The following is a 27,731-nucleotide window of genomic DNA, read 5'->3' on the forward strand; positions in this document are numbered from 1 at the left end:
GGACAGAGATTTGACTGGCGCAAGGGCTCCAGATCACGTTTCCCCTGGTCCAAGATGGATCCAGGATCAAGAAGGCGATCTTCCCACCATCCCTACCTCCCCTCCTACTGTCAGGAGACAATACCATCAAGGGAGTATCTTTCGATTCCTTTGATCGCCCCAAACTAGTTCAAGGCTAACCCAATCGCTGTACCAAGAATTGCTTTTAAGGCTATGAAGCCCTGAGTGTTGATAGACTGCGGGAAAGATGTCTGATTCGAAGGAAAAGCTGTTGGAGACTCAGCTGAGACCCACCCTTTCTCTGCTTCTGGACCCAAGCAAGCAGCTGACTTTGCCACTCTCTGTGCCCAGAACACTGGTCACTACCTTGCAGCTCACCAGGCACAGAATTAGGACACCATGACTGGCAGGGACCTTGATAACTGGTGATTCATTCACACCAGCCCTGAATCCTGCCCTACCTTTGTGCTTCTGAATACAAAGGTCCTTCTTGTTCAGGCCGCTCAGGGTTGAGCTTCCTACAGAAGAAAAATCTGACACGGACAGCACATAAAATCAAGGTATTTTCTCCCCCAGCTCTCTTGCCTTTGGTTACTGCCTACAGCAGGGTGAAATTAGGTTTCAGGTCTGACTTAACTTGCTGTGGATCCACAGAGAGGAAGCTCAACAAAAAGCTACTCCATAAATACTGTTCTCTTGACAGCATCGCCGGGTGGCTGGAAATGCATGGGCTCTGTTTTGGGGACTCTACCATTTTGAGCAGCACCCTTGTAAAGCTTGTTGGTTGTGACAAAGGTGGGACCGACACAAAGAGCCTTGAGCCTATCAATCTTGCTCTGCCACACTGTGTAGGAAAGACCTCAGGGGAGCACACAGGGAGCATCTGGGGAGCACCTGGGGAGCATCTGGAGAGCACCTGGGGAGCACCTGGAGAGCACCTGGGGAGCACACTGCTTTCTCATGAAGTTAGCTCTTCCTCACCACAGAGGCAGCCTAAAGAGAGAAAAACCATTTCTTTTGTGGGCTTTCTCTGTTATTTATGGTGGCAAGAACAAATTGCACAAGATCTCTCCCCTACTGAATTATTCTATAAATGAGACAAGGTGTCAAGCAGTCCAGGCTGGCCTTGAACTTCTAATCCTCTGAACTACTTGAATGAAGCACCATGTCTGGTTGTGTAAAATTAAGTGCCTGACGTATTATCGCTGACTGCAAGTACGATCTCGCACAGGATGTCTCTAGATCAGCAGTTTTTAACCCGTGGGTTGTGCAACCCCTTTGGAGACTGAACAACTCCTTCACAGGGATTGCCTAAGATCATTGGAAAACACAGATATTTGTATTATGAGTCATAACAGCAGCAACATTGTAGTGGTGGCCTAACACTAAGAGTAATTTAATGGTTGGATATAGGTTGATGTCAATATGCAGGTGAGGGCTGGCACAAGTTAGGTCAAGGCGATGACTGGACATTTAAAAAAAAATAAGGCAGGGACAAAGCTTTTGTAAGGTGGGAGAGAAGGAGAAGGAAGGAGAATCAAGATGGGAACGGAGAAGCATGACCCAGATCTGGGTGATCTTGAATTGCCAAGGTAGCTGGGATGGATTTCCGTAGGCAAATTTCTTATCTAGATGGGCGGTTTACACCCTTATCAATTGGTTGTGAGTTCATTGTGTGGGTGTACTGTGGACTAAGGATTTAACATGTAAATCTGATTGTTGGGTTATAGTTCGTTGAGTCCTGATTGTAAGGGGTTGTTGGGAGTTTTTTCCATAGCTAGTAGGGGGCGGCTGTTGGGACTGTAAACAGAGCAGGGGCAGAGAGTTGCGAGAGGGTAGCTACCATTGGAACCAGGGGGTGGGTGCTGGAAATGTGAGCAGAGTCCACAGTAAGAGAGCCGAGAGATAGGCGGTCTCTGTATGAAACTGGCATGGCAGTGACCCCACTGGATCAAAGAGTACTTGGGGACAGCGTGGAGCTGCTGAGATAAATTTTCGCTAGTTCCAATGGCCTGCTGGAGCCGGAACTAGTGAGAGCGCGACCACAAGGGTGGGCATGGGAACCAGTTGCATCTCTTTTATTTTTTACTCTTTTTTAGGTTTATTTTATTTAATTTAGATGAGTACACCGTAGCTGTCTTCAGACACACCAGAAGAAGGCATCGGATCCCATGACAGATGGTTGTGAGCCACCATGTGGTTGCTGGGAGTTGAACTCAGGACCTCTGGAGGAGCAGTCAGTGCTCTTAACCACTGAGCCATCTCTCCAGCCCTAAGATTCTTTTAAACAAACAAACAAACAAACAAACATTTAATTAGCTGGATGGTGGTACTCAGCACCTTTAATGCTAATGTATCACCTCCCTATGGACACTCCAAAGTGAGGATGCCGGAGTCTCATTCGTACACTGAAACAATTACACTGAAGACCAGGAAGAGAGAGGACATGAGAGGCAAGGACCAGGAGGAAAGAGGCGCTGTATAAAGGATCTGGAGGCAGAGGCAGGCCAGTCTCTGAGTTCAAGACCAACTGGCCTACAGAGGGAGTTCCAAGTCAGCCAAGGCTGCATAGACAAACCTTGTTTCAGAAAAGAAAACAACAAAAATATTTGTAAAACCGTGGTGTGTGTGTGTGTGTGTGTGTGTGTGTGTGTGTGTGTGTGTTGGAGGTGTTTGTGCACATGTGAGCACGTGTCCTCAGATCCAGAAGACTTTGTTAAATCCCCTGGAACTGCAGTTGCTAGCACTATGAGTCACTGTGTGGGTCCTGGAAGCTAAACCCGGGTCCTCTGTAAGAGCAGCGAGTGTTCTTTACCACAGGCTATCCCTCCGTTCCTGTAAGATCCTTTATATAGCGCCTCTTTCCTCCTGGTCCTTGCCTCTCCTGTCCTCTCTCTTCCTAGTCTTCAGTGTAACTGTTTCAGTGTGCGAATGACTCCAGCATCCTCACTTAGGAGTGTCCATAGGGAGGTGATACATGTGGGATTGTATTTAAAAGTCAATCGATGACTGGGGATGAAGCTTGGTTGGTAGAGTGCTTGCCCAGCATGGGAGATCCTAGGCTCTGTCTTTACCATTGCCTAACTCTGCATGCCTGTAATCTCATGCCTGCAGTACCAGCACTAGGTAGGTAGAGGCAGGAGGATCTGAAGGTCAGGATGGTCCTCAGCTACACAGGGAGTTTAAGAGCCGCCTGTGCTAGAGGTGCTGTCTCAAAGCAAAACAGATTCAGATTCGAAGAGAAAGCCAGGCATGGTGCATCTGCAATCCCAGTACTCCAGACACAGAGGCAGGAGGATCTTGAGTTCCTAGCAAACTTGGGCTACACAAGACCTTGTCTTACAAAACTACAAACTAGCCGGTAATAGGAAACAATGTGCCATTGGGACACAGGGAAACACTTTGTTAAAATGTAACTGGGTGGTGGCTCTCTATGGTATATAATGGTCCATTTGACTGCTGTTGGCTCTGTGTGCCTTTGGGATTTCCCACTTTACAGCATAGCTGTTAAGGTCACCATTCCTTTTGAAACGTTCACTGGATAGATAGCTCACCTTGCTTTGGGACACACAGTCCACTGTAACTTATTAGACTCAGGGAGACTCACAGGCAGAAATAGTAGAGAAACAAGGCGACTTTAGGTGCGCAGGGAGGGAGGTTTTCTTTTGAGCTGTCAAACAGGATCAGGACACTTCCCCAGCTCATGGCAGGAACCAAGGCATCAGGGCAAGGCTTACTGGCCCCTCCTTCCTTATGCGCCAGCACACGGATCCCACCTTATGGGCTACCAGAGGTCTCTGTGACAGCACACGGTAAAGTGCCAGCCTTCTTCATACTCCCACTCCCCCAGGTTGTCTCACCTATCCACAGCTGTCAGAGTTGGCAGCAGAGCCAAGCTGACCCTAGTCTGTGGTTTTGAGCATAAGGACTTTTTCTGGCTTCCCATAGTGCAGTTCTTCCTGTTTTCCTTCCTCCCGGAGCCCAGGCCTTTAAAATAGTTCTAGGACGTCCTGACTGATGCCCTAGATCTAAGAATCGTCTCCTCCTGGAAACTTGGCCAGATCCCACCCTTCATGGCTCCTGGCATAGAACAGTGGTCAATGAGGACAGAAGCACTGGTGGCAGCTCCCAGAGGAGAGACGCCTTTCTGAGTAGCATTGCTCCAGTAAGGTGGCTAATATTTTAAAACTGAGAGGGACCTCAGGGACCATACAATTTAGAAGGAAGGGACTCTGAGGAGGCCCAGTGGATGACAGACTTGGACATCTGGCGCTAGAAACCCACCTTCAAGGGGTTTGCTATCCACTCTGCTCTCTGTCTCACAGGCATGTGTGTGTGGGCATCTGGGCTACACCCCTCTCTCCCTGTCTGTACCCCACTTTGTTCCTCTTTCTCCTCTCCTCTCCTCTCCTCTCGTCTCCTCTCCTCTCCTCTCCTCTCCTCTCCTCTCTTCTCCCTTCCCCTCCCCGCCTCTCCCGCATAGAGCTGACCCTGGTGGCACAAGTCTGTAGCTTTAATCTCAGCTACATAGGAGTCTGCAGTGGAGGAACCATTAGAGGTTTGTCTAAGCTACAGAATGAGTTCAAAGCCAGCCCGGGTAAGGCAGACCCTACCGCTCTCTAAACAAACATTGAGAATGAAGCTCAATGAGAGTGCTTGACTAGAGGCATGAATCCCTGAACCTTACTTTAAAAAAAAATGAGTGTGGCGAATCAGGAGTTCAAGGCCAGGTTGGACTGCAGAAAAATGAAGAAAAAAAGTGTGTAATAGGAATGGGTTGGGTGTGATATAATGTCTGGTAGAGCTTGTGTTTAACATGCCTTGTGTTTAATTCTTAGTATACACAAACAGAAACACATAAGGTGCACACACACAAACAGGTACACATACATACATGCACACACACATATACATGTGCACAGACACACATAAGGCACACACATGCACAGAGGCACATATAGACATGCATGTACTAATACATGCACACATATACACAAATCCACACATGCACACACATGTACTAACATATGCACACATAATACACTCATGCATGCACGGACACACATATGCATGTACTAACAAATGTGCACACATGCATATATTAACAAATGCACTCATACACATACACACATGTACTAATGTATGCACATACATGCACACATGCACAGGCACACACAAAGCACAAACATGCACAGGTACACATATGCACCTGCACACATGTACTAACGCATGCACACACATATACACATGCACATAATGTAATAACACATGCACACACACATGCAGAGATACACATGCACACATGCACACAATATACACATGTAGTAACACATGCACACATGTACATACATGTACACACATGTAGTAATGCATACACACACAAGTACACATACACACATGCTTGCACACATGCACGCATGTACATGCATTATGGCTCAGTCATCTCCCTCTAACCAGAAATGTGCTGTCCTAGTTCCAGGCAGTTGCTAAAGCCAGACAGGTTTGACTTAGTCCTTCTGTGTGGAAAGACATCAGACTTCCCCGTAGTCTCTCATGATGCTCAAAATTTTATTTGGACTTGTTTAATTTGAGGAGGTGACAATTTCAAGATTTGGCTGAACTTTCTGTCTTTGAAAAGTAGTTATTTCTGACGGATGTGGTGGTGTACGCCTTTAATCCCAGGCAGTAACGAACAGGCCTCCAGGGAGGGTCCCTGCATCCTTGCCCAGTGGGTCTGAGGTGATCATAAAGTGGATCCCACCACTTCCAAATAGGAGACGCTAAGGTCTTAGGTAAGGTTCCAGCACCAGAACCTTAAGGTCCATCGCACAGGAAGCTAACTGCGCATGCTCTGCCGGCAGAGCCCGGGCTCTGTTTGATGGCTCCTCTGACACAATTGTTCTCCTTCAGTCCTAGATCATCTCTCAGCTCCGAAAACGTTGACAAGGGAAGAAGAATCCGTATCTCTGCCATCTGAGGTCGGGCCATCCACACTTTCAGGCGGAGTACTGAGGCTGTGGGCGTGGCTTTTCATCTCTCCTTGTTTTTGGATGGCGGCAGAAAGGTAAGGAAAGGGTTTTCCTTTCTCTGACTGTCAGATTTGGATGTGACTAGGAATTAGCATAATTATTTCTGCTGTAGAATTATAAAAGTCTTTCTTGGCTGGAGAGGTGGCTCAGAGGTTAAGAGCACTGGATGCTCTTCGAGCGGTCCTGAGTTCAATTCCTAGTAACCACATGGTGGCTCACAACCATCGGTAATGGAATCTGATGCCCTCTTCAGGTGTGTCTGAAGACAGTTACAGTGTACTCATACACATAAAATACATGTTTTTTTAAATAAAAATTTTAAAGATTTATTTATTTATTTAATATATGTGGGTACCCTGCCGCTTTGTTCAGACATACCAGAAGAGGGCATCAGATCCCATTACAGATGGTTGTGAGCCACCATGTGGTTGCTGAGAATTGAACTCAGGACCTCTGGAAGAGCAGTCAGTGCTCTTAACCGCTGAGCCATCTCTCCAGCCCCATCCCTTTTTTTTTTTTTTTTTCGGAGTAGGGGACCAAACCCAGGGCCTTGCGCTTGCTTGGCAAACGCTCTACCACTGAGCTAAATCCCCAACCCCCAGCCCCATCCCTTTAATCAGCAATTGTGACTTAAAAAAAAAAAAGCCTTTCTTTAGAGAGATAAGTATGAAACACAAATTTAAAAAAAAGGGGGGGGGGTAAATTAGGTGGTGTATAACCATGCAGGCCTTTATCCTACCACTTAGGAGAGAGGCAGGGTAAGTTCTAGCCTTGTCTGCATAGTGAGACCTCCCATCTTAAAATTTTTTTTTAAATGTACATCACCCAATTTTCATTAGGAATTGTACTGGTTGGTTCTGTGGGTCAACTTAACACAAGCTGGAGTTAGCACAGAGAAGTGAGTCTCCCTTGAGGAAATGCCTCCATGAGACTCAACTGTAAGGCATTTTCTCAATTAGTGATCAAGGTGGGGGAGGACGCAATGTGGGTGGTGCCGTCCCTGGGCTGGTGGTCCTGGGTTCTATAAGAGAGCAAGCTGAGCAAGCCAGGGGAAGCAAGCCAGTAAGTAACATCCCTCCATGGCCTCTGCATCAGCTCCTGCTTCCTGCCCTGTGTGAATTCCAGTCCTGACTTCCTTTGGTGATGAACAGCAATGTGGAAGTGTAAGCTGAATAAACCCTTTCCTCCCCAGCTTGCTTCTTGGTTGTGATGTTTGTGCAGGAATAGAAACCCTGACTGAGGCAAGAATTTAACCTTTTGTTGATGTTGAGACAGTCTCACGTAGCCTGGGTTGCCTGATACTGTTGCTCGGGTGACCTTGAACTCCTGATCCTCTAGTCTTTACCAGCTGAATGCTGGGATTACAGGCTGTGCCACCAAGTCCAGTTTAGGAACCCTTGCACCAACTGCAAGACCCCTTCCATAAAACATACTAAGTCGTCTCTGCGCTATACCCCATGACAGGCCATCACTGACTCTGCAGAGACTGGGGGAGGGGAGACTCCTGCTGATGGGACTCCTCATCCACACTGGCCCAGCACCACCCCCTCCTCTGGTGGCCGCTAGAGACAGGACCATCACAGGTGTCCCAGACCCCAGGTGAAGTCGGCGGTAGGGATGAGTGGGGGGAACGGTAGAAGTTGAGCCTTTTCTGCCGTATGGCATTTACCACGCTGGTTGTTTCTCCATTAAAGTCTCATAGGTGACGGTGGGGAAAGATCTCCAAGGCTCATTCCAGAACCCCAACGATAGCAGAAGCCCCTTGGGTGAGATTTCTGGGGGAGTGTCATGTTCACTACACAGGATGCTGGCAGGACCCATTTGTCCTGGTCTTGCACATGCCAAGTGCAGGACAGGGTATGGAGGACCCCCGAGGACACTGTAGTCCTCTGTCCACATGATTCCCCACCTGTGCGAACATGATGCAGGGCCACCCTGACACCTAAGCCCTCCCCAGGCACCTGCTATCTGCTTTCCAAGTAACGAACGAACGAACCACCTAACAGCCTTGTGCCTTAACAAGAAGCAGCGATGAAGGCAGAGACCCTTTCTCTGCAGATTCGGGAAATGCAGGTTGCCATGGCCCTGGACAGAGCTTGCCTCCACAAAGCGGCAAAGAGCTGCTGGAGGTGACCCAGTCACTCCTCATGCTCATCTTCTGGTTATAAATGAGGCTAAAGAGCATTCATGTTTTTAAGATCCTTCAGTGGGACTATTCGTCCTCTGCGGTTCTCTCTCGGGGGGAACTGTGGCTTTCCTGTCTTTGAAGTCGTCCAGGAGAGAAAGGATGGTGCTGAGTCAGCAACAAGGCTGTGTCAAGAAAAATGTACAGCTGGGGGTGGGGATTTAGCTCAGTAGTAGAGCGCTTGCCTAGCAGGCGCAAGGCCCTGGTGGGCATTTGGGAACTCAGACCTCACTCCTCCTCACCCCCTCCTCACCCTGTCCTCCAAGGCCCTACCCCTTGATTCTAAGGTTGGGTTTCAAAGCAGATGCATCTGGGCAAAGTTTAATCAGTTATGTTTATTTCATGTGTGTGTCAGAGGTCAGAGGAGAACTTTTGGGAACTATTGCCAGTCTGAGGGGCTTGAACTCAGGTTGTAAGGCCTGAGAGGTACCTTTATCTGATGAGCCATCTTTTAAAGATTTATTTCATGTATGTGAGTTCACTGTCACTGTCTTCAGACACACCAGAATTAGGCATCAGATCCCGTTACAGATGGTTGTGAGCCACCATGTGGTTGCTGTAATTGAACCCAGGACCTCTGGAAGAGCAGTCAGTGCTCCTAACCACTGAACCATCTCTCCAGCCCCATCCCTTTAATCATCGATTGTGATGGGGAGCAAGAACTGTGGTCTATTCTGACTCCTTCCAGGTGTATTCACAACCTTCATTTTGCAGAGCTGGAGGACGGCTGCAGGATATCTGATCGTACTGTGAACCCTGGGATTGTATACTGGGAAAACCTGTCTCCAGCTGTGGTGCGGCGCCTCTGCCCTAGTACACACCTTTTATGTTTACTGTAGACAAGATTAAATAAAGTCAACCATAGGTCAAGAGGTGGGGCAAAAAATAAAAAGGGAGGGGGTGCTAGAGAGATGGCTCAGTGGTTAAGAGCACTGACTGCTCTTCCAGAGGTCCTGAGTTCAATGCCCAGCAACCACATGGTGGCTCACAATCATCTGTAATGGGATCCAAAGCCTCTTCTGGTTGTCTGAAGACAGTGACAGTGAGCTCACATACATAAATTAAATAATTTTTTTTTAAAGAGTCGAGCAAGCAACCAGTTGACAGGAAGTGAACATGGGGACAAAAACCATAAACCATAGGGAGGGAGAGGAAGTCAGGAGGAAGGATAGAGAGACGAACAGGAAGTAGGAAGGAGGGACATTTGGTTTGAAGGGTTTTAGACCGTGTGGAGGGGACTTCTGGGATGTCCTCAGTTGAGGTCAGCTGGGTGTGCTCTCTGCCTCTCTGAGCTAACGGGCTTTCACCCAGCATCTGGCTCCTGAGTCTTCATTTGGTAAAACCGAACGATCGGGGTTTTGTCTTAAAAACAACCAGAGGGTGGCCGTCGTGGTGCATTTTACAGAGTCATTTATTTATTTGTTTAATTTAGAGAAGGGGTCTTTGGCATCTCTTGACGGCCTCAAACTTGCTGGTTGTCAAGGATGACCTCGAGCTTTTGATCCTTCTGCTTCAATCTCCCGAGTGCCAGGATCACAGGTGTGCACTGCCGTGCCCAGTCGATGTGGCTCTGGGGATCTAACCCAGGGCCTCGGGCCTGCGGGCCAATGCTCTACCGACCGAGCTGCATGCCCAGCCAAGGTCACGTCGTAAAGAATTCCTTCCTTCTTCTACTCTGGATAAAGATGGCCGGCGCCAGCCATGGACAGCTCTCTTCATAACTAGAGCTAGGATTCTGTTTTGTTTTTGTTTTCAGAAAGGGTCCATGTTGTCTAGAGTCATCTCAGACTCCTGGGTTCAAAGTGATTCTCCTACGTCAACTCCTGGTGCAGCTGGGGCTGTAGGTGGCCATCACTGAGTCTGGTTAAAGTGAGGTTCTTCTTTGTGTGTGTGTGTGTGTGTGTGTGTGTGTGTGTGTGTGTGTGTGTGTGTGTGTGAATACGTGTATGTGTGTATGTATGTATGTGTGTGTGTATGTATGTGTATGTATGCGTATCTGTGCGTGTGTGTTTTTGTGTCTGTGTGTATCTGTGCGTGTATCTGTGAGTGTGTGTATGTATGTATCTTTTGCCTGTATGTCTGTCTATGCACCATTTGTGGCCTACAGCCCATAGGGGACAGAGAGGGCATCGGATCCCCTGGGACTGGAGTCACAGACAGTTGTGAGCTGCCTTGCAGGTGCTGGGAGCTGAATCTGAATGCTCTGGAAGGGCAGTCTGTGCTCTTAACCTCGGAACTATGTCTCCGGCCTCTTGTGTGGTAGAGCACAGCACAGGGTCCTTTCTTGAAAAAATGTATTTAGAGAGGGCATCATTGACATCTCATTTTAGTGAATGAGCTGTTATTTTAAAGGTGTATTACATTCTTTCTTATATGGTCTTATTTAGAACATTCATCTCAGTAACTGATCTTAATTCCCTGTTGGTTTTTTTAATCAAACCTTTAAATTTCAGTTTATAAAACAGGATGGCAAGTCCTTCCCTGAGTTACTAACACCAATTGTTTTGGGCCTGGAGAGGATCATCGGACGTCGCGGGGTGTCATCGGGTGGAATGGTTGTGTTTGGCCTCCGCGGTGTTCCTCTGCAGAGGTGCCAGGGTGACCCCGGCATTCCGGTCTTCGCTCTCAGAGTTGTACAGATCATGCTCCTCAATGTACTCTTGGACGAGGTCCGGCACCAAGTAGCGGATGCTCTGGCCCCTCCTGAGCGCTCGGCGGATCTTGGTGGATGAGATGTCATTGGTGATCCACTCGGTCACCAGGTGGATGTTGCTCTGGTGTCGCCACAGCACATCGGACTCGTAGATGAATTTCTGAGCGTCACTGCCAGCCCGAGTGACACAGATGAGCCCAAAGTTGGCCACGATTTGCGTGATGTCCTCCATCTTCCACAAGTTGGGGACGCTGAAGGACTCCAGCAAGTCTGCGCCACACAGCAATTTCACCCTGGGCACACCTCGGAGGAAGAGTCAAACACAATGTAAGGGTTTCTTTTCTCAGTGATCACCCGTATTAAAGTGACTGTGTGTGTGCAAGGGAAGTAGATTTGGTGTTTTTTACTCCAGAGCCTGCCTGCCTCCCTCCCTCCCTCCTAACATCATCAGGGACCCAGCAGATATGGAATAAGAAATAAAAACTCCAATGGTGTCTCTACTGTGGAATCTGAGGAATTTTTGGAGTCTTGGTAGAACATCACAAACCTGTTGGTTTGGGTTCTTGGGGCTTCTGTGGGCTAGAATCTTGCTTTTGATCAGCCCACTTCCTCTTCCGCCCAGGCCTTTCCAGCACAGGTGAGCTTTGCGGGTGACTGCGGCTGCCAGTTGCCAGCTTCTCCTGATGGTGTCTACAAAATGACAACCCAAAAGAACATTCTTTAATGTCAGAGTGCCCTCTGAAGTAGTGTGTGTGTGTATGTGTGTGTGTTTGTATGTTTGTGTGTGTGTGTTGTGTATGTGTGTGTGTGTGGTGTGTGTGTGTGAATGCATGTGTGGTATGTGTGTGTGGTGTGTGTGGTGTGTGTGTGTGTGTGGTGTGTGTGGTGTGTGTGTGTGTGGTGTGTGTGTGTGGTGTGTGTGGTGTGTGTGTGCGTGTGGTGTGGGGTGTGTGTGTGTGTGTGTGTGTGTGTTGCAACAGTAGGAGCTAGCATAACTACTTACTCCCTTAACCGTTTTATGCACTCTTCTCAGCTTCTCTTGGGAGAAGCACTGCCCTTGACATGGGGGTAGATGAGACTTGAGGCCTTGGGTCCACCACCAGCAGAGTCCTGACACTGGAAGTGTCCCACACCCAACAGAGTGACCGGGTGCCACTGTCAGTGTCTGTCATAGTGTTTGTCAGCCCACTGAGAGAGGAGCTGATTAAACTGCCCACAGTACAAGAGAGCCGGGATTTTTTTTTTTTTTTTTTTCGGAGCTGGGGACCGAACCCAGGGCCTTGCTAAGGCCTTGCTCCTGCTAGGCAAGCGCTCTACCACTGAGCTAAATCCCCAACCCCCAGAGCCGGGATTTTTTTTTTTTTTTTTTTTTTGGTTCTTTTTTTTCGGAGCTGGGGACCGAACCCAGGGCCTTGCCAGAGCCGGGATTTTTATCCGACGGTCGGTTGGGTCCAGAGCCTACACCCTTGACCACTAAAGACCATGGCCTGATCTTGCAAATGCGGAAGCACATGTCAAGGAGAAGGACTGAAGGGACAAGGGTCTGGGGCCTTCAGGGAGAGCAGCCCTGCAGGAACGGGGCTGGCAGCAAAGGCTCACTGCTGTACATCAGTGTAAGCCACCGGAGCAATGTGGACCATACCTCGAGACCCAGTGGTTGGCCCCTCTAACCCTTAATCCCTCCCCCCTCAACAGCCAAACTGAATGTGCTGGGGATAAGGGCACCATCAGGACTGAGGGAAGAGTGAGTGGGGATAAGGGCACCATCAGGACTGAGGGAAGAGTGGGGCTGAAACGAGATCATGGCCTCCCATGGGAGAATTTTTTACCAGCAGCAGGGAGACTGCTTTTCCTGTCGACCCTGAAGAGGGAGTCCTTATATGTCACAGGTAGCTGCCGTCTTCTAGATCAACGCCCCATCCTACCCTACACACTTATGTCAACTTCCAGTGTGGCTGAGAGTCTGTGGGTAAAACTCTCTGGCAGTCCTGGGAGACGGAAGCCAGTCTCTCTGCAGCAGCCATCATAGCCCACGGCTCAAGCTCCAGTGGTGTCTGCAGATGCCAACAGCCACAGAGGGCAGAGGGAGCAGGTCAGGTCCTCTTCTGGCTGTGCAAGGGCCACTCCAATGCCTTGGGTTTCTAACATACTGCACTCAATCAAAGTGCCCAGAGGGGGTCCTACTCTGACCCCCAAGAATCCTAAGAACAGACATCAGATACAGGTTTTTCACAAAGTAGTCCATTTCTCCCTCCAGATTATAAGGAGATGGTCGCACAGTACTCCCCTCACAGGATTGGTCTCAAGTCTGAGCACAGAGGTCTGGGTAGCCTCCTGTGCGCTCCTGGAAGCACACACAAGGTTGGGCTGGACTCCAGGCGAGCTCTGCCTGACATTCCTCCTTATTGAGTATGATAAGATAATTATTAAAAACAGAAACAGCCAACACAGCAACAGCGGTGGGTCCAGAATAAAAGACACATGAGTCCCTCAGAAGACGTGGTTCATGAGGGAGCGTGTGTGTGTGTGTGTGTGTGTGTGTGTGTGTGTGTGTTATGTTTGTGTGTGTGTGGTGTGGTGTATTTGTGTGTGTGTGGTGTGTGTGTGTAGTGTGTATTTGTGTGTGTGTGGTGTGTGTGTGTGCGGTATGTGTGTGGTGTGGTGTGTGCATGTGTGTGGTGTGTGTGGTGTGGTATGTGTGTGGTGTATTTGTGTGTGTGTGGTGTGTGTGTGGTGTGGTGTGTGCATGTGTGTGTGGTGTGTGCATGTGTGTGGTGTGTGCATGTGTGTGTGGTGTGTGCATGTGTGTGGTGTGTGCATGTGTGTATGTGGTGTGTGTGTGTGGTGTGTGTATGTGTGTGGTGTGTGTGTGTGTGTGGTGTGGGGTGTGTGTGTGTGGTGTGTGTGTGTATGTGTGTGTGTGGTGTGGGGTGTGTGTGTGTGGTGTGTGTGTGTATGTGTGTGTGTGGTGTGGGGTGTGTGTGTGGTGTGTGTGTGTGTGTGTGTGTGTGTGTGTGTGTGTGTGTTAGAGCCTTAGACAGAAACAATAAATATGCGGAGAGCTACACATGCTGGGGCCTTAGAGGGAAGGAGCAGTTTCCCTTTAAAACCTGGAGAGGAACTTTAATGGTTAGAAGCACACAGCCATCTGTAATAGGATCCGATGCCCCCTTCTGGTGTGTCTGAGGACAGCTACAGTGTACCCACATAGCATAAAATAAGCAAATCTTTAAAAAATAAAGTTTTTTTTCTTTTAAAGAGAAGCAGAGAGAGAGAGAGAGAGAGAGAGAGAGAGAGAGAGAGAGAGAGAGAGAGAGAGAAAGCGAGGGAGCGCATGGCTCTGAGGGGTGTGGGGCAGAGCGGCCTTTTCAGAACAGCCAGCGCACTTCCCTGAGCAAATCCCAAGAACAAAGAACGCTCAGACAGTATTAAGTCTGGGGGGGTGGCTGGCAGGAGTTTTCACGTCATCTGACTTAATATAACAGAGTGAATGACTAAGGGCACAGAAGACAGAAGAGCCTGGTCTCACAGACTGACAACTGTCACAGCACATCTCAGATTGCTTCTGAAGCCTGCCCCAGAGATGGCTTCCTGGAGTATCTCTGGGCTGTGGGACCTGGCCCTTTTAAATGATTGCTGTCTGTTGGGGCACCACCCTCTTTAAGCATCTCCTCCCCTCTTCCACACCTAGGAATGCTGGTGACTGCAAAATCCTCCAACAGCTCTGTCTTTTCCCCTCCAGGCAGAAAAGTCAGCCCAGCTTCCCCTAATCTCTGACAGGGATGGATAGATAGATCTGAGGAACAGACATGTCAACATCTCACCCCATGCTCAAAGACACAAGGGCTTGGGGTTGGGGATTTGGCTCAGTGGTAGAGCTAGCGGTTGTTTTGGTCCCCAGCCGGTGGGGGGGGGGCGACACACCAGGGCTCAGGGGCCCTGCTGTTGTATGCTTGAAGGCCTTGGTGTGGTGGTGTGAATAACAATGGCCCCACAGGCTCAGATATTTGAATGCTTAGGCATTAGGGAGAGGCCCTATTTGAAAGGATTAGAAGGATAAGGAGGAGTGGCCTTGTAGGAACAAGTGTGTCACTGGGGGGCAGGCTTTGAGGTTTCAAAGGCCGTGCCAAGCCCTGGGTCTCTCTTGCCCTGCTGACCAGGATGTAGCTCTGAGCTACTGCTCCAACAGGAGGTGTGCTGCCATGTTCCCTGCCAGGATGGCTAAACCTCTGAAACTGTAAGCCAGCCGCCCGGTTAAACGCCTTTTTTGTAAGTGTTGCCTTGGTCGTGGTGTCTCTTCACAACAAGAGAACAGTGACTCAGACCCTTGGTGACAACCTCATAGTCCTGCACAGTCAGACTGCACCAGTTACCTGAGCACCTTCACGGTCTCCACCCACTCCTTCTGAAGGCTTTCCCATGTGTCTACTTCCACCCAGTGTGAATTCTTGGTGGCAAGTTCCGCCATGATGATTCGGTGGTGGGCTGGGATGAGTCCTTTCTTCTTGTATGCATCACCGACTGGTGAGATGATGCCTTTGATAACTTTGTATTCTCCTGGACAAAGCGCGATGTTTGATATTAGCGGTAACAAATCGGATTTTATGGGTAGGAAATAGCAATATGATTTTACGGTTACAATGCCCCGCCCCCTTTAATAGGCAACTGAAACTGTGACGAATGGTTAGCCAAGAGGGCATGATGGGTAAAGGAGAGTGCCATCAAGCCTGATGACCCAAGCTCAACCCCCGGGACACACATGGTGAGAGGAGAACGGATATCTCCAAATTGTCCTCTGTCCTCCTCAAGAATACCATGGCTTGGGGCTGGGGATTTAGCTCAGTGGTAGAGCGCTTACCTAGGAAGCGCCAAGGCCCTGGGTTCGGTCCCCAGCTCCGAAAAAAAGAACCAAAAAAAAAAAAAAAAAAAAGAATACCATGGCTTACAAGTAAATAAGTAAACATGTTTAAATTAGAAAAGAAACTGTAGTGTGGAGCTCATGCAGGCTGCCACACAACCTTCAGCCCTGCCATCCTCAGAACTTCATCTTCCCTGACTAAAGCCCTCTGTCCCTTACACATTAACGCCAAGTTCCCTCCACGGCTTACACTTAAAATGGTGGTGGGTGTTACTGTCCCTGGGGAAAGCCTGAGTCGGGCTGTATTGTCCGCCTAGGGCAGCGGCAGGAATCCGGTTCGCCGCCTCTAGGTGCTTGGCAACATCAAATGAGTTTTACTGCCTGAGCCTCTGCCCAGCCCTGCTCCCTCGTATGTGCTTCACCCCCTTCCTCCTCTTCCTCCTCTTCTTCCTCCTCCTCCTCCTCTTCTTCCTCTTCCTCCTCCTCTTTCTCCTCTTCCACCTCTCCTCCTCTTCTTCCTCTTCCTCTTTCTCCTCCTCCTCCTCTTCTTCCTCCTCCACCTCTCCTCCTCTTCTTCCTCTTCCACCTCCTCCTCCTCTTCTTCCTCTTCCTCCTCCTCCTCCTCCTCCTCCTCCCATTTATTTATTTACTTTCCTGATACAAGGTCTCACTGAGCAGTCATAGCTGTCCTAGAGCTTGCTATATAGACTAGGCTGGTCTGAAACTCATAGAGATCCACCTGCCTCAGACTTCCACATGCTGGGATGCACACACCCTCACCCGGCTTTATTCGCGCCTTCCTGTTACGTACTTGGCAGCAAGCACCCTTATCCGCTGAGCCACCTCACTGACCACATTAACCGTTTTTGGTAAATCCCTGTACCTGGAAACAGGACAACAGGATCAGGTATTCACACGGACACGGACTTTAAATTAGCTGGGCGTTGCGCCTACCTGTAGCGTTCAGATAGTCCTTGGCCAGCTCAAACAGCCTGAGGTGCATGTTGGTGATTGGGTTAAAAGAACCACAGGCCAGGAGAACCACCTCTGTCTTCTTGGATGAGTCCATGGGGAGAAGTTGCAGTTGCTGATCTAAATGGAGTCCTCTGATGCCGATGTTGTTGTCTACAAAGGAGAAAGGACGCAGTTCATTTACAGATCTCTTGATGTCACCAGGCTCTCCCTGCAGACAGGTGGACAAACACTTGGCTTCACTGATTGAGATGAACTGCAGAACGGGCTTCACGCTCTGCCCTTCGCTTTCTCAAGTATGCGGTTCCTCCCAGAAAGGGATACACCTTTCTCTTCCTATGATTTGATTTGCCCAGAAGAATACGACAGAAAAGATACCGTGTTAGTTTTGAGTCTAGTACTTCGAGTCTATCATAGAGGTGTTTTCTGTTGCTATACTAACATAATAACATATGAAAGCCAGGTAGTGCTGACCCACGCCTTTAATCCCAGCACTTGGGGAGGCAGAGACAGGTGGATTTCTGAGTTTGAGGCCAGCCTGGTTTACAGAAGGGGTTCCAGGATAGGCAGGGCCACTCAGAGAAACCCTGTCTTGAAAACAAACAAAAACATGCTAGTGGATAGCATATATCTAATTCCAGAACTTGGGAGAGGGACACAGGAAGAAACAGAGACGAGGTCTCTTGGCTCAGGTTGGCCTCAAACTGGCTACATAGCCTAGGCTAACTTTGAACTCCCGATCTTCTTGCCTTCCCATTCCAAGTGCTGGGATTACACGTATGCCACCATGAGTGGCTAAGGCTGGGTACATTTTCAAGAAAAGAGATTCCATTGGCCTAAGAAAGTGGCTACACCATAACATGGTGGAGAAAGAGAAAGTGACCCAGTCCTGGTAAGAAAGGGCCAGGCTTATGATGTTGCCTAACATTAAAACAAGATGTGCACCTTTAATCCCAGCACTTGGGAGGCAGAGACAGGTGGATCTCATTGAGTTCAAGGCCAGCCTGGACTACAGAGTGAGTTCCAGGACAGCCAGGAACAGCTACACAGAGAAACCCTACCTCGTAAAACAAAAACAAAAACAAACAAACAAAAACCCCCCAAAACCAAAAAAATGCTTGCCTGAAAACTAATTCACTCCCATGACCTCTTGGCTTCCCACTGGGCACCTCTCCTTTAAGGACCTGCCCGTCACCTCACCACAGCCTCACTAGACACCACACTTTCAGCACATGGTCTCTAAGGAAACACTCAGACAAAACCTAAACTGTAGCAGAGGTGTCCCCGTCTTCTGCTGCTGCCTCAACCCTAGACTGCTCTGGGTGACCGCTGGTACCCCAGCTGAGAAGACGACACGCCCGCCTCACCCGCCTCTCGATATGTGACTGGCCGTTGGAGGTAGCCCTTCGCACAGCAAGCCCAGGAGAGAGCAGACACACTTGATGTAGCCCAGCAGCCCCGCGGGCTGTTCTCAGTCTCAGGCAGAAGTGAGTATTTACTGATAGATGTCACTCGGGGTTTGTGATGGAATTTTAATAAAGCAGTTCACAGAGCTGGGGACGCAGTCAGTGACGGGATGCTTGCCTAACACATATGAGGTGTTCGATCCCCTGCACAGCAAAACAAGCAAACAGTAATTCAGATGGCTCTGGAAGAAACAAGAGAAGAAACTATGGCAGGCAGTGGGAATGGCTCTGAGCATGCCTGAGGCCCTCAAACCAAACAGTCTGGGCGTTCTAGCTGCCTGTGAGGCAGGGACCTAAGAGGAGCCTGGACAAGCAACCAAGGTCTCATCTCAGAAAATCTCCCTAAACCTCCCAAAATGACAGGGGCTGGGCTCAAACAAAAGTGCTTGTCAATCTCGCAATCATGAGGACTGAATTTCATTTCCAGAACCCGCATAAACGAGCCGGGCAGGCAGAGAGAGGCAGGAGGCTATCAAGGGATCTCTGGCTAGCCAGTCTCTCCAAAACCACAATCCCCAGGTTCACTGAGAGACCCTGTCTTAGAAAGAGGTGGGAGGGGTTGAGGAAGACACCTGTCACTAATCTCAGTTTTCTACTTGCACGCACATACACTCCCCACCCCCGCTCTTGTGCATGCACACATATCGAGCTGGGAACACACACCTACTATATCTGAGCTCTGGAGAAGCAGAGCTAGCTGTTCTAGCTCAATCAGCAAGCTCTGAGTTCTGTGTGAGACCCCATTTCAAAAGGTAAGGAGGACAGCTATTGAGGATGACATCAGATATTGATCACTGGCTTCCACATGCTCACACATCCACACATACACACACGTGCACCTTCACGCACATGCACGCGCACACGTGCGCGCGCGCGCCAACTGACCAATAAAAATGAAAGACAAAAGACACAGCAAAGCTGCTAAATGCTGGACGGGAACTGAGACCAGTCACCAGCGTTCAGTGTTTTGTTAGTTGCTGTTAGTTGCATTAGGAGTTGCAGCTAGCGCTCAGTGGGAGTGCTTGCCTCTCATGCAGCCATCGGTCAGATACCCTAAAAGAAAAGGAGTTGTTAAACAGTAAGGGATTCGAGGTCCCATTTCTCCTTTTTCATTACAAAGCTATGGTTTGCTAACCCTGTCCCCTCCAGCCTTACCTCTATCCACTGCCCATACAAAGTACCTGTTGCACAGCTGGAGAAAGAGAAGAGTTGTGAGTTCAAGGCCAACCCGGGCTATAAAAGAGGCAGGATCTCCATAGGACTGTAGTCTATAGGGAGACTAGGGCACCTGCCAACTTCCGAGCAAGCTCTCCAGGACTTGTTGGAAGGTCCCTCATGCCAGTCCTAGACACACCCAAGTCAGGTGCTAGATGCTGTCCCTTAAGGGAGAGCAGAGTAGAAGGAGATAAGGTGTGGAGGGAGACCAGCGACTGCCTGGGGACTGGAAGCAGAGAGAGAACAAAGTGCTCCTGGCCCCACCCCATGTGCTGGGGAGCTTGGGTTCCCTTCCATCCCTGGGGAATGAGGAGGCTGGTGGAAGCTGATCTCTCAGCGGACAGAAGGCAGTCTTTGTCCTTTGTCACACTGTCTCAGATATCCAGCCATCTCGGCTGGGCTCTCAACCCTCCAAGCCACAGAATTAAGTGACAGTGAGCTCTTACATCGTGGCCTGCCCCAACATGGAGGTGACGGATGGGTGTGGAATCTCACAACCGTTCTGAACGCCACTGCTACGGGGGACCCGTGTCGCCATGATTCACTTTTGTTTGGTTCACACAGCCTATCACCTGCACTGCTGGCTGCCGAGGTCGCACCGGCTCAGGCTGTAAGTGTCCCTCCCCAGCGCGTTATGTCAAAAAGTTCACGGCTTCCTGGGGCAGTCTTCAAGTTTAACTGAAATTTACTTCTAAATCACCCATCTTTTGAGATGAAAAGACACGGTGATGCAAACATTAACCCGTGGTTACAACTGTCTGAAGAGCGCTGGGACACTGCTGGGCTGTTCTTTCTCATCTCCAGATGCCCTGTCTCAAACCACACTGGCCCACTGTCAAATGTCACATCAGGTCGGACCACCTCTCACAACCGCCTCTGTTCCTTTTGAATGGGTAGCTTTCTGTATCTTGTTCTGATGGTGCGTCAAGTGTTTTAAGTCGTGTGGCCTTTGAAGGTGTGCATCCTTTTAGCGCCTCATCTGAAAGTGCAGTAATTGTTTTCTATGAACATCCTACAGTCATTCAGCCCTAAGGCCTATGAATAAAACAACTGGGGTGAGTAACACCCAGAGGGTGGACTAGTATTTTATGGTGAAGCTTTACTTATAGGCCACTGAGACAGCACCGAGAAGAAATTTTTTTTTTTTCTTTTTTTCGGAGCCGGGGACCGAACCCAGGGCCTTGCGCTTGCTAGGCAAGCGCTCTACCGCTGAGCTAAATCCCTAACCCCATCACCGAGAAGAATTTACTGCTCCTGTCTGTCCTTGAACAACTCAAAATTTTCTGAGCCTTGGCTTCTGCAGTTTTAACATGGGGACCCCAGGCCTGGTGACATGTGCCTCTAGTACTAGTGTTTGGCAACCTGAGGCAGAAAGACTGCGTTAGCCCAGGAGTTCAACAACAACCTGAGGAACATAGTAAGACTTAATCTTTAAAAAAAAAATATGTGTGTGTGTGTGTGTGTGTGTGTGCACGAGCGCATGCGTGTGTACCTGTGTACTGCATATCTTTGATCGCAGTACTCAGAAAGGCAGGGAGATCTTTGTGAGTTTGACGCTAGCCTGGTCTATACACGGAGTTTCTTTCTGGTGTCAAGGATATAGTCCTTACCTTAGAGAGCTTTGACTATTAAATAAGAGAATGTATGAAGGAAATTCATATTTATCTAACTGTAAATATTAACTTTCGTAGTTTTGTTTTTTCTCTTTATTCTTACTTTGAGTTAACACTTCCCACTGTAATTTGTGCGTTGTTTCGGTTGTTTTGTAACATTGACCGAATCCTGGCAAAGGTTCTGCGGATCGCCTCGCGACTGCGATCCGCGGCACCCGGTACAAGGCTGGAGCTGAATAACGGCAGCTACTAGCTTCTTACTGAGGTACAGACAGGAGCCGGTTCCCTGGAAAGCAGCGAGCTAGGAATCCACCTTTGCTTAGTTTAAAACGGAATTCAAACTTGCTTCCTTGAAGTCCTAAAGGTGTGCCTCCCTGTGCCCCTGCAGCCAGGTGGCAGTGTTCCTGTTTGGGATGGGCACCCTGACCCTCCAGCTCTTCGTGCTGCTTCGGTAAGTCTTAGCCCTGCGGGCCTTACCTGTGGGTGTGGTGCGCATGCTCTCTGAGGTCCGAGTTACCCGCCTAACTGCCGCCTGCCCCATTGTTTCTGCTCCTGTTATTGACCGCAGTGTGCCCCGCCTCTTCGCATACTTGGAAATCTTAGTTTGGTAAAGGTTGCAGGGAACGGAGAATTTACGTTTTAACAGAGATTTACTTCCAGTGTTAGAGGGGAGACAGTGAGGGCACCACCAATGACTCAGTTGGTGGATTCCCTAGAGTCCAGTCCCTAGGGCCTAATGTGACCTACTGTCTGCTGGGCCGAGGGCAGGGCAGGCACACTCAATCGACTGCATTCTCAGCGGATATGCCACTTCAGATTCAGGGCGGGTGCTCAGTCTGCAAGCTAGAGACAACTGCCACTGAGTGAGCGAAGCGAGTCTCAATCTTAAAAATGTGGAAGTTCTACATAAATCTGAAAGCTGAGAAGCCATTGATGTGGGGATAAAAAGAAAAGGCCCGGGGTTGGGGATTTAGCTCAGTGGTAAAGCGCTTGCCTAGCAAGCGCAAGGTCCTGGGTTCAGTCCCCAGCTCCAAACAAACAAACAAAAAGAGAAGGCCCGAGCTGGTGCTAAACGCATAGCGCAGGTCTGTGCGCGGTATAGCGCGGTTCTTTACTCCCAACTGTCAGAACTTCTACAAAGTTTTTCTCACCAAAACCATCAAATTAGGATTACAAAATAAGCATTATTCCTCCGTTTTGACTCACAGTGCTAATTATTAGGCTGCCAGGAGCACGAGGGAATACTGTGGTGAGTGGTGAATGAAGGCCATCAGTCTGTGGTTTGCTTTTCAGGCCCAGATCCTCCCGGTACTGCAGTCAGCCTCTCCTGGCCAACCTGGTTGGTAACATGGTCTTCACCCTGCTCTCACTTGGTAAGTAAGTGTATAGCAGTTAACCCTGACGGTGGGCTGGGTCCTAGCTCCATGGTAGAATGCTTACCTAGTATATATGATGTCTGGGTTTGACCGTCAGCATCATTAAAAAAGAAAAGAAAAACAACTTAAACGAAGAGAATCTTAAAAACTTCCTGGGCAACCCTTATTAATCCTATAATCAGAATGTGAAACCTGAGGCCAAATCTAGTCAAATAAATTTATTTTTCTCCTTTCTTCCCCTAATATTTGTGGTGCGGTTGGGGTGTCTGAGTTTTTTGTTTTTGGAGACAGGGTTTTTCTGTGTAGCTCTGGCTGTCCTGTACTGTAGACCAGGCTAGCCTTGAACTCCAGACAAGTGCCTCCAGAGAGCTGGAATTAAAGGCATGTCCCACACTGCCTGCCTAGGGTGCTGGTTTTTTGAGATCAGGCTTCACTCTCCAGCCCTGGACGGTCTTGAACTTACTGCTGTGCATCCCAACTATCCTCAGAGTCATGGCAATCGTCCTGCCTCTTGGCCCTCAATGCTGGAATCACATGCTCGGGCCACCATGCCTGAATTGTAACATTCTATTTAGTTATAAAGCTCCAGATTTCGTGACTCGTTCAATATGCCGTGTAGGGCCAGCAAGCTGGCTCAGCAGGGAAAGGGGCTTGCGGGGGACAAGGCTGGCAACCAGAGTTCCACTCCAGGCGCCCAAGTGAAAGGCAGGAGGAGAATGGATCCACACAGTAGTGTTCTGACGTCCTGCCACGTACACTGGCCATGCTGCTTGTGCCCCCACCCCACCCCCAGCTCTCATTTTTGACCCCCTAGCCCCCATCTCTCCTCTCCTCCTTTTCTCTCTCTTTCTCTTGGTTTTTCTAGACCTGTGTAACTCTGGCCATCCTGGACTCACTCTGCAGACAAGGGTGGCCTGGAACTCAGAGATCACCTGCCCTTACCTGCCAAGTGATCTCTCTCTCTCTCCTTAATGAATATAAAAATAATTCATGTTGAGAGATGATGCTTCTGAGGCCAGGCACAGTAACGCACACCTGTAGTCCCAGCGATCAAGAAAGGGAGGCAAGAACACTGAGCCTGAGGCTAGCCTGGGCTACATAGTAAGAACCTGTTCCAAGACAGGAAAGCAAAACAGCAAAAAGGAGCTCATGTGAGGCAGTAGAGCCTGACAGCCACGGTGCATCTCTTCGCAGGGCTCTTTGTGCTGCTCACTCAGGCGGAGCTGGCCCCTCTGACTCTGAGGACAACGCTGGCCGTATTTGGTGTGGCATCCTTTGGTGAAGGAGTCTGCTCTGGGCTGTTAACACTTCTGGCACCAGACTGCGTATGCTTTTTTCTTCTTGTCCATTAATTTGTCTACATGTCATTGCATGCATGCCACAGTATCTGAATGGGGGCCAGGGAACAACTTGAGGGTGCTGGGTCTCTCCTCTCCCCTTTTATGTGGGCTCTGAGGATCAAATTCAGGTTATCATCTCAGGAGCAAACAGTGTTACCCAGTGAGCCATCTGACTGGTGGCAGTTTTGGCATCTCACTCTGAACGCAGAACCGTTACTTTTCTCTTCTTTTTTTGGGTGGGAGGGGGTTGAGACAGAGTTTCTCTGTGTAGCCCTGACTGTCCTGGAACTCATTCTGTAGACCAGGCTAGCCTTGAACTCAGAGTTACACCTATCTCTGCTTCTCAAGAGCAGGGATTAAATGACATGCACCACCATCTAGCTACCATTACATTTAAAAATTTTTTTTATTAAAGTATAGCGTGTGTGTGTGTGTGTGTGTGTGTGTGTGTGTGTGTGTGATGTATATTTGGAAACACATGCCATGCAAGCTTGTAGAGGTCAGAGGACAAGTCTATGGAGCAGATGCCCTCCTTCTCCCAGGCAGTATTGAACTCAGGTCATCAGGTTTGGTGGTAAGCACCTTTATCCACTAAGCCATCTCACTGGCCCTAAACCCATTTTAATAAACATTAAAAGACAACAAATGTTACAAGAGTATTGTAGCCTATGTGCCTGTGACTGTAGAACTTGAGAAGCAGAGGGAGCAGGACTGCAAGGTTTGGGTGAGCCTGGGCTACACAGAAACACTGTATCAAAACCCAAACAAAGCTGAGCATAGCACACCCTTTAATTTCGGCACTTGGTAGGCAGAAGCAGGTGGATCTCTGTATGAGACTGAATCCAGCCTGGTCTACATAGTGAGTTCCAGGACAGCCGGAGCAGCACAGTGAGACCCTGGTTGAAACAACAGAAACCAAACCCAAACCAAACCAAACCCCACTGGCTAAATGACAAAGGTATTTCTTCCTGATGATGCTCTTTGCTTCTCATACAGGAGAAAACCACCCCTGAACTTTACTACTTATCCGTGCTGCTGTCAGTGGGTAGCCTGGTATCCACGGGTGAGTAAAAACACTTCCCAAGCCCCCACCCAGGTCAGATGCTTGCACACCCCTCAAGCGAAGACATGGCATGACCTCGGTTTATGTAAGGAGCCCCAGCTCCTCTTACTGCAGAACTCTCAGAGACAGAGTGTTAGAGAGGGGAAAGGAGGCTTTGGATGGGATAGAAAGAGGTTTCCTGGGATGCAGCCCGTGGGGAGTGCTGGCCCAGCACAGCAGAGTCCTGCGTTCAGACACCAGCACTGCCTATGCCCAGGTGGTGGCACCCAGGCTGGTAATCCCAGATACTCCAGAGGAGGAAGCAGGAGGAGGATCAGGAGTTCAACCTGTTCCCGGCCCACCTGAGAAACATGAGACTCTAACACTCAGGAGGCAGAGATGGAGACAGGTGGTTTCCTGTGAGTCAGAGGCTAGCCCAATGAGTTCTAGGAACTATGTAAGAGAGAGACCCTGTGTCACAAATCTTCCACAGCAGCAGTAGTTAGCTGCATAGGACTTGCACAGGACTGGGCCACTCAACATTCCATCATCATGTGTAGAGGAGGGGCTCATAAGGCCACCCCCCCCCCAGGTGTTCCATATAGGCAGTTAATGGTTGCTAGAGAGGGAGTCAGATTTCACGTTGGTTTTAGGCACTGGAAAGGTGCTCTTGCTCACCTGCCCCCTCCCCCCACTTATGCAGGCAACATTAATTAAAGCCTCTGAGCCACAAAGAAAACAAAGTCATGGAAGTAGGACAGGATATCTTCGGAAGAAAGGTTTTCATGGGGAAGGGGAATAAGAGAGTACTGCAGGGAAACACCATCAACAAACATTTATATATGCGGTCCTTGTTTGTCTAAGCTTTTAGGAATAAGTTTTTAAAAGCATCCTTCTTGCCTGAGTTCTGCTCTACCTTATTAGATTCTGTGCTCTGTCCTGCAGTGCTTTTCTCTGGCATGGGGCTCATCTGGCTGTCCAAAGTGACCTGCCCAAGGTCAGATGCTAAGCCAACAGTCTGAAGCTTGCCTGTGGGTCCTGCTGGTCTCATGCCTCATTTACACGCCTGGGCTGACTGAGTCTGCCCCAGCAGCACCCGCCACATACCGTCAAGCATCTCAGAAGATGATCTCCTAGCTGCCATTTCTACATGAAATGTCAGCTGCACACCTTGGCCACATAGGAAGCAGGCCAAAACCAGCCATCATGGAAGAAAGTTTCATACCGAGCGAGGAAGTGAGCTGGTCAACTGCTACCACAGGCTCTCCATTACAAACAAATTCATCTGAAGGAAGAGTGAGGATTTACACAGTACTGTCGAGATTGTTATATTGACTTTCTATAAGCCTCAGTTCCTAGAAACCAGGGACGTTAGTATCTGAGTGGACGAAAGCTGCCGAAGTGGGCATAGTCAAAAGAAATCACTTATCTCAGCCAAGTGAAGTTTCACATGGAAACAGTGGTTGAGACCTTACATTCAACAAGATCAATGTATCCATTCTTTGCATTGTGGAGATTTTTGGATAAGGAGAATCTCTTTGTGGGTTACAACAGTCTTCCGTATTACTACAGCCAATTATTTTGTAGAACACATAAGTTGACCTAAGTGAGTCTGAGCCTCCCTCGGCTGCTGTGACACAACACTCTGACCAAAAGCAATTGGGGAGGAAAAGTTCTTTTGCCCTTTACTTCCAGGTCAATCCATCACTGACGGAATTGGGGCACCAGCTCTAGGAGAAACATGAAGCAGACAGTACTGAGGAATGCTGCCTCCTGGCTTGAACTCACTCTGTAGACCAGTCTGGCCCTGAACTCACAGATATCATCCTGCCTCTGCCTCTATAGTGCCAATGCCCAGTACCCAGCAAACTAATACAGCCCAGGACCACCTGCCAGGAATAGTGTCGCCCAGTGGGCTGGGCCCTCCTCTAACAATTTACAGGACAGCCTTACACAGACATGGCCACAGATCTGGACAATTCTTCAATCAAGGTTTTCCTTTCAGATGACTCTAGGCTATGACAGTTAGCAGTTAAAAGTAATCTATGAACTCTTAGCCCCATCCCCACCCCCACCCCATCTTTAACCTCACAAAGGCATCTCGATAAGCTATAACCTTTCAATCCCTTGTCTCCAAAGTCTCCTTAACATTGTAATATCAAGCATAAGCCAACTTTCAAAATTCTCAGTCTTTAAAAATTTCAACTTTTAAAAGTTCTGAGTCTCAAAGTCCAAGTCTTTTAGTCATGAGCTCCTGTAAAATACAAAATAAGTTTCAGACTTTCTAATCCCAAATGGGAAAAACCAGAGAATAGGAATGATCCCAACAAAGCAAACCCAGAATCCAACAGTGTAATTCAATATCCGATATTTGGGACTCACGATCTGGGTTCCAAAGAGCTGGCATAGCCCTATCTCCACTCAGTTCCCTGGCAACTCAGTACAGTCCACTCAGCAGCTACTTTCCTAGTTCTCAAAGGCTGTGTGCGCATGCTCTTTCCCAAATTTGGAAATGATTAAGAGGTAAAGTCTGTCTCAATGCCGGCTTTCCCACATTGCCTCTCACTTCCCTTTAAGTTCATGGGCGCCTGCTCTCCAGAAGCCTCTAGACAGGAAAACCCCATGCCACTCCAAAGGGTGAACTGACCTGCATCAAAGTCACTGGAAATTTTACCAACTTTTTGGTTCCAAGAACTAAAGGGCAAGAGTTGACTATGAAGACCTGGCCCCGGGGACCGTTACGAAGGTCTCTATAGGTCCAGCCATTGTGCATTCTCCCTTGCTTGACAAAATACGGGGCGTCGGGCTAACGGTCCCAAAGGTGCGTCTCCTAGGTCCTTGGGTTGGGTGCTTACCAGGCCGTGAAGGCCAAACGGCCCTAGTCCTCCAGGAGACAACCTCGGCCCGGACGCCAGCGCAGGGAACACCGAAGCGGCGCTCTCATTGGTCCCACGAAGCCGGAAGTGCGCGAGTCCAGCGGAA

General features: G+C 49.0%; 2 protein-coding genes across 15 annotated transcripts; one reads left to right on the forward strand and one right to left on the reverse strand.

Moving 5' to 3' along the window:
* On the forward strand, positions 1-26,250 carry LOC148006159 (uncharacterized). 4 transcript variants are annotated; one of them, XM_087551717.1, is made up of 7 exons: positions 2-560; positions 5,911-6,064; positions 21,380-21,442; positions 22,285-22,364; positions 23,562-23,692; positions 24,704-24,770; positions 25,695-26,250. In XM_087551717.1, the coding sequence occupies exons 2-7, from the start codon at positions 6,051-6,053 to the stop codon at positions 25,769-25,771; spliced, it is 432 nt and encodes a 143-aa protein (XP_087407843.1). In that variant the 5' UTR covers positions 2-560; positions 5,911-6,050; the 3' UTR covers positions 25,772-26,250. The 4 variants fall into 4 exon arrangements, with proteins under 4 accessions (XP_087407844.1, XP_087407843.1, XP_087407842.1 ...); XM_087551716.1 differs by lacking the exon at positions 2-560 and adding an exon at positions 1,537-1,592; XM_087551718.1 differs by lacking the exon at positions 21,380-21,442 and having other exon boundaries at positions 1-560.
* On the reverse strand, positions 9,608-27,677 carry Nmnat1 (nicotinamide nucleotide adenylyltransferase 1). Of its 11 annotated transcripts, XM_087548519.1 has the most exons (7): positions 27,605-27,677; positions 25,857-26,034; positions 16,680-16,850; positions 15,726-15,760; positions 15,241-15,424; positions 11,415-11,557; positions 9,608-11,170 (listed from the first exon to the last, which is right to left on the reverse strand). In XM_087548519.1, exons 5-7 carry the CDS (start codon positions 15,333-15,335, stop codon positions 10,755-10,757), a joined length of 654 nt encoding a protein of 217 aa, XP_087404645.1. In that variant the 5' UTR covers positions 15,336-15,424; positions 15,726-15,760; positions 16,680-16,850; positions 25,857-26,034; positions 27,605-27,677; the 3' UTR covers positions 9,608-10,754.
* Positions 27,678-27,731: the final 54 nt, after the last annotated feature.

The sequence above is a fragment of the Rattus norvegicus genome, chromosome 5 (genome assembly GCF_021556685.1).
Source record: "Rattus norvegicus strain SHRSP/BbbUtx chromosome 5, alternate assembly SHRSP_T2T, whole genome shotgun sequence".
NCBI lineage: Eukaryota > Metazoa > Chordata > Mammalia > Rodentia > Muridae > Rattus > Rattus norvegicus.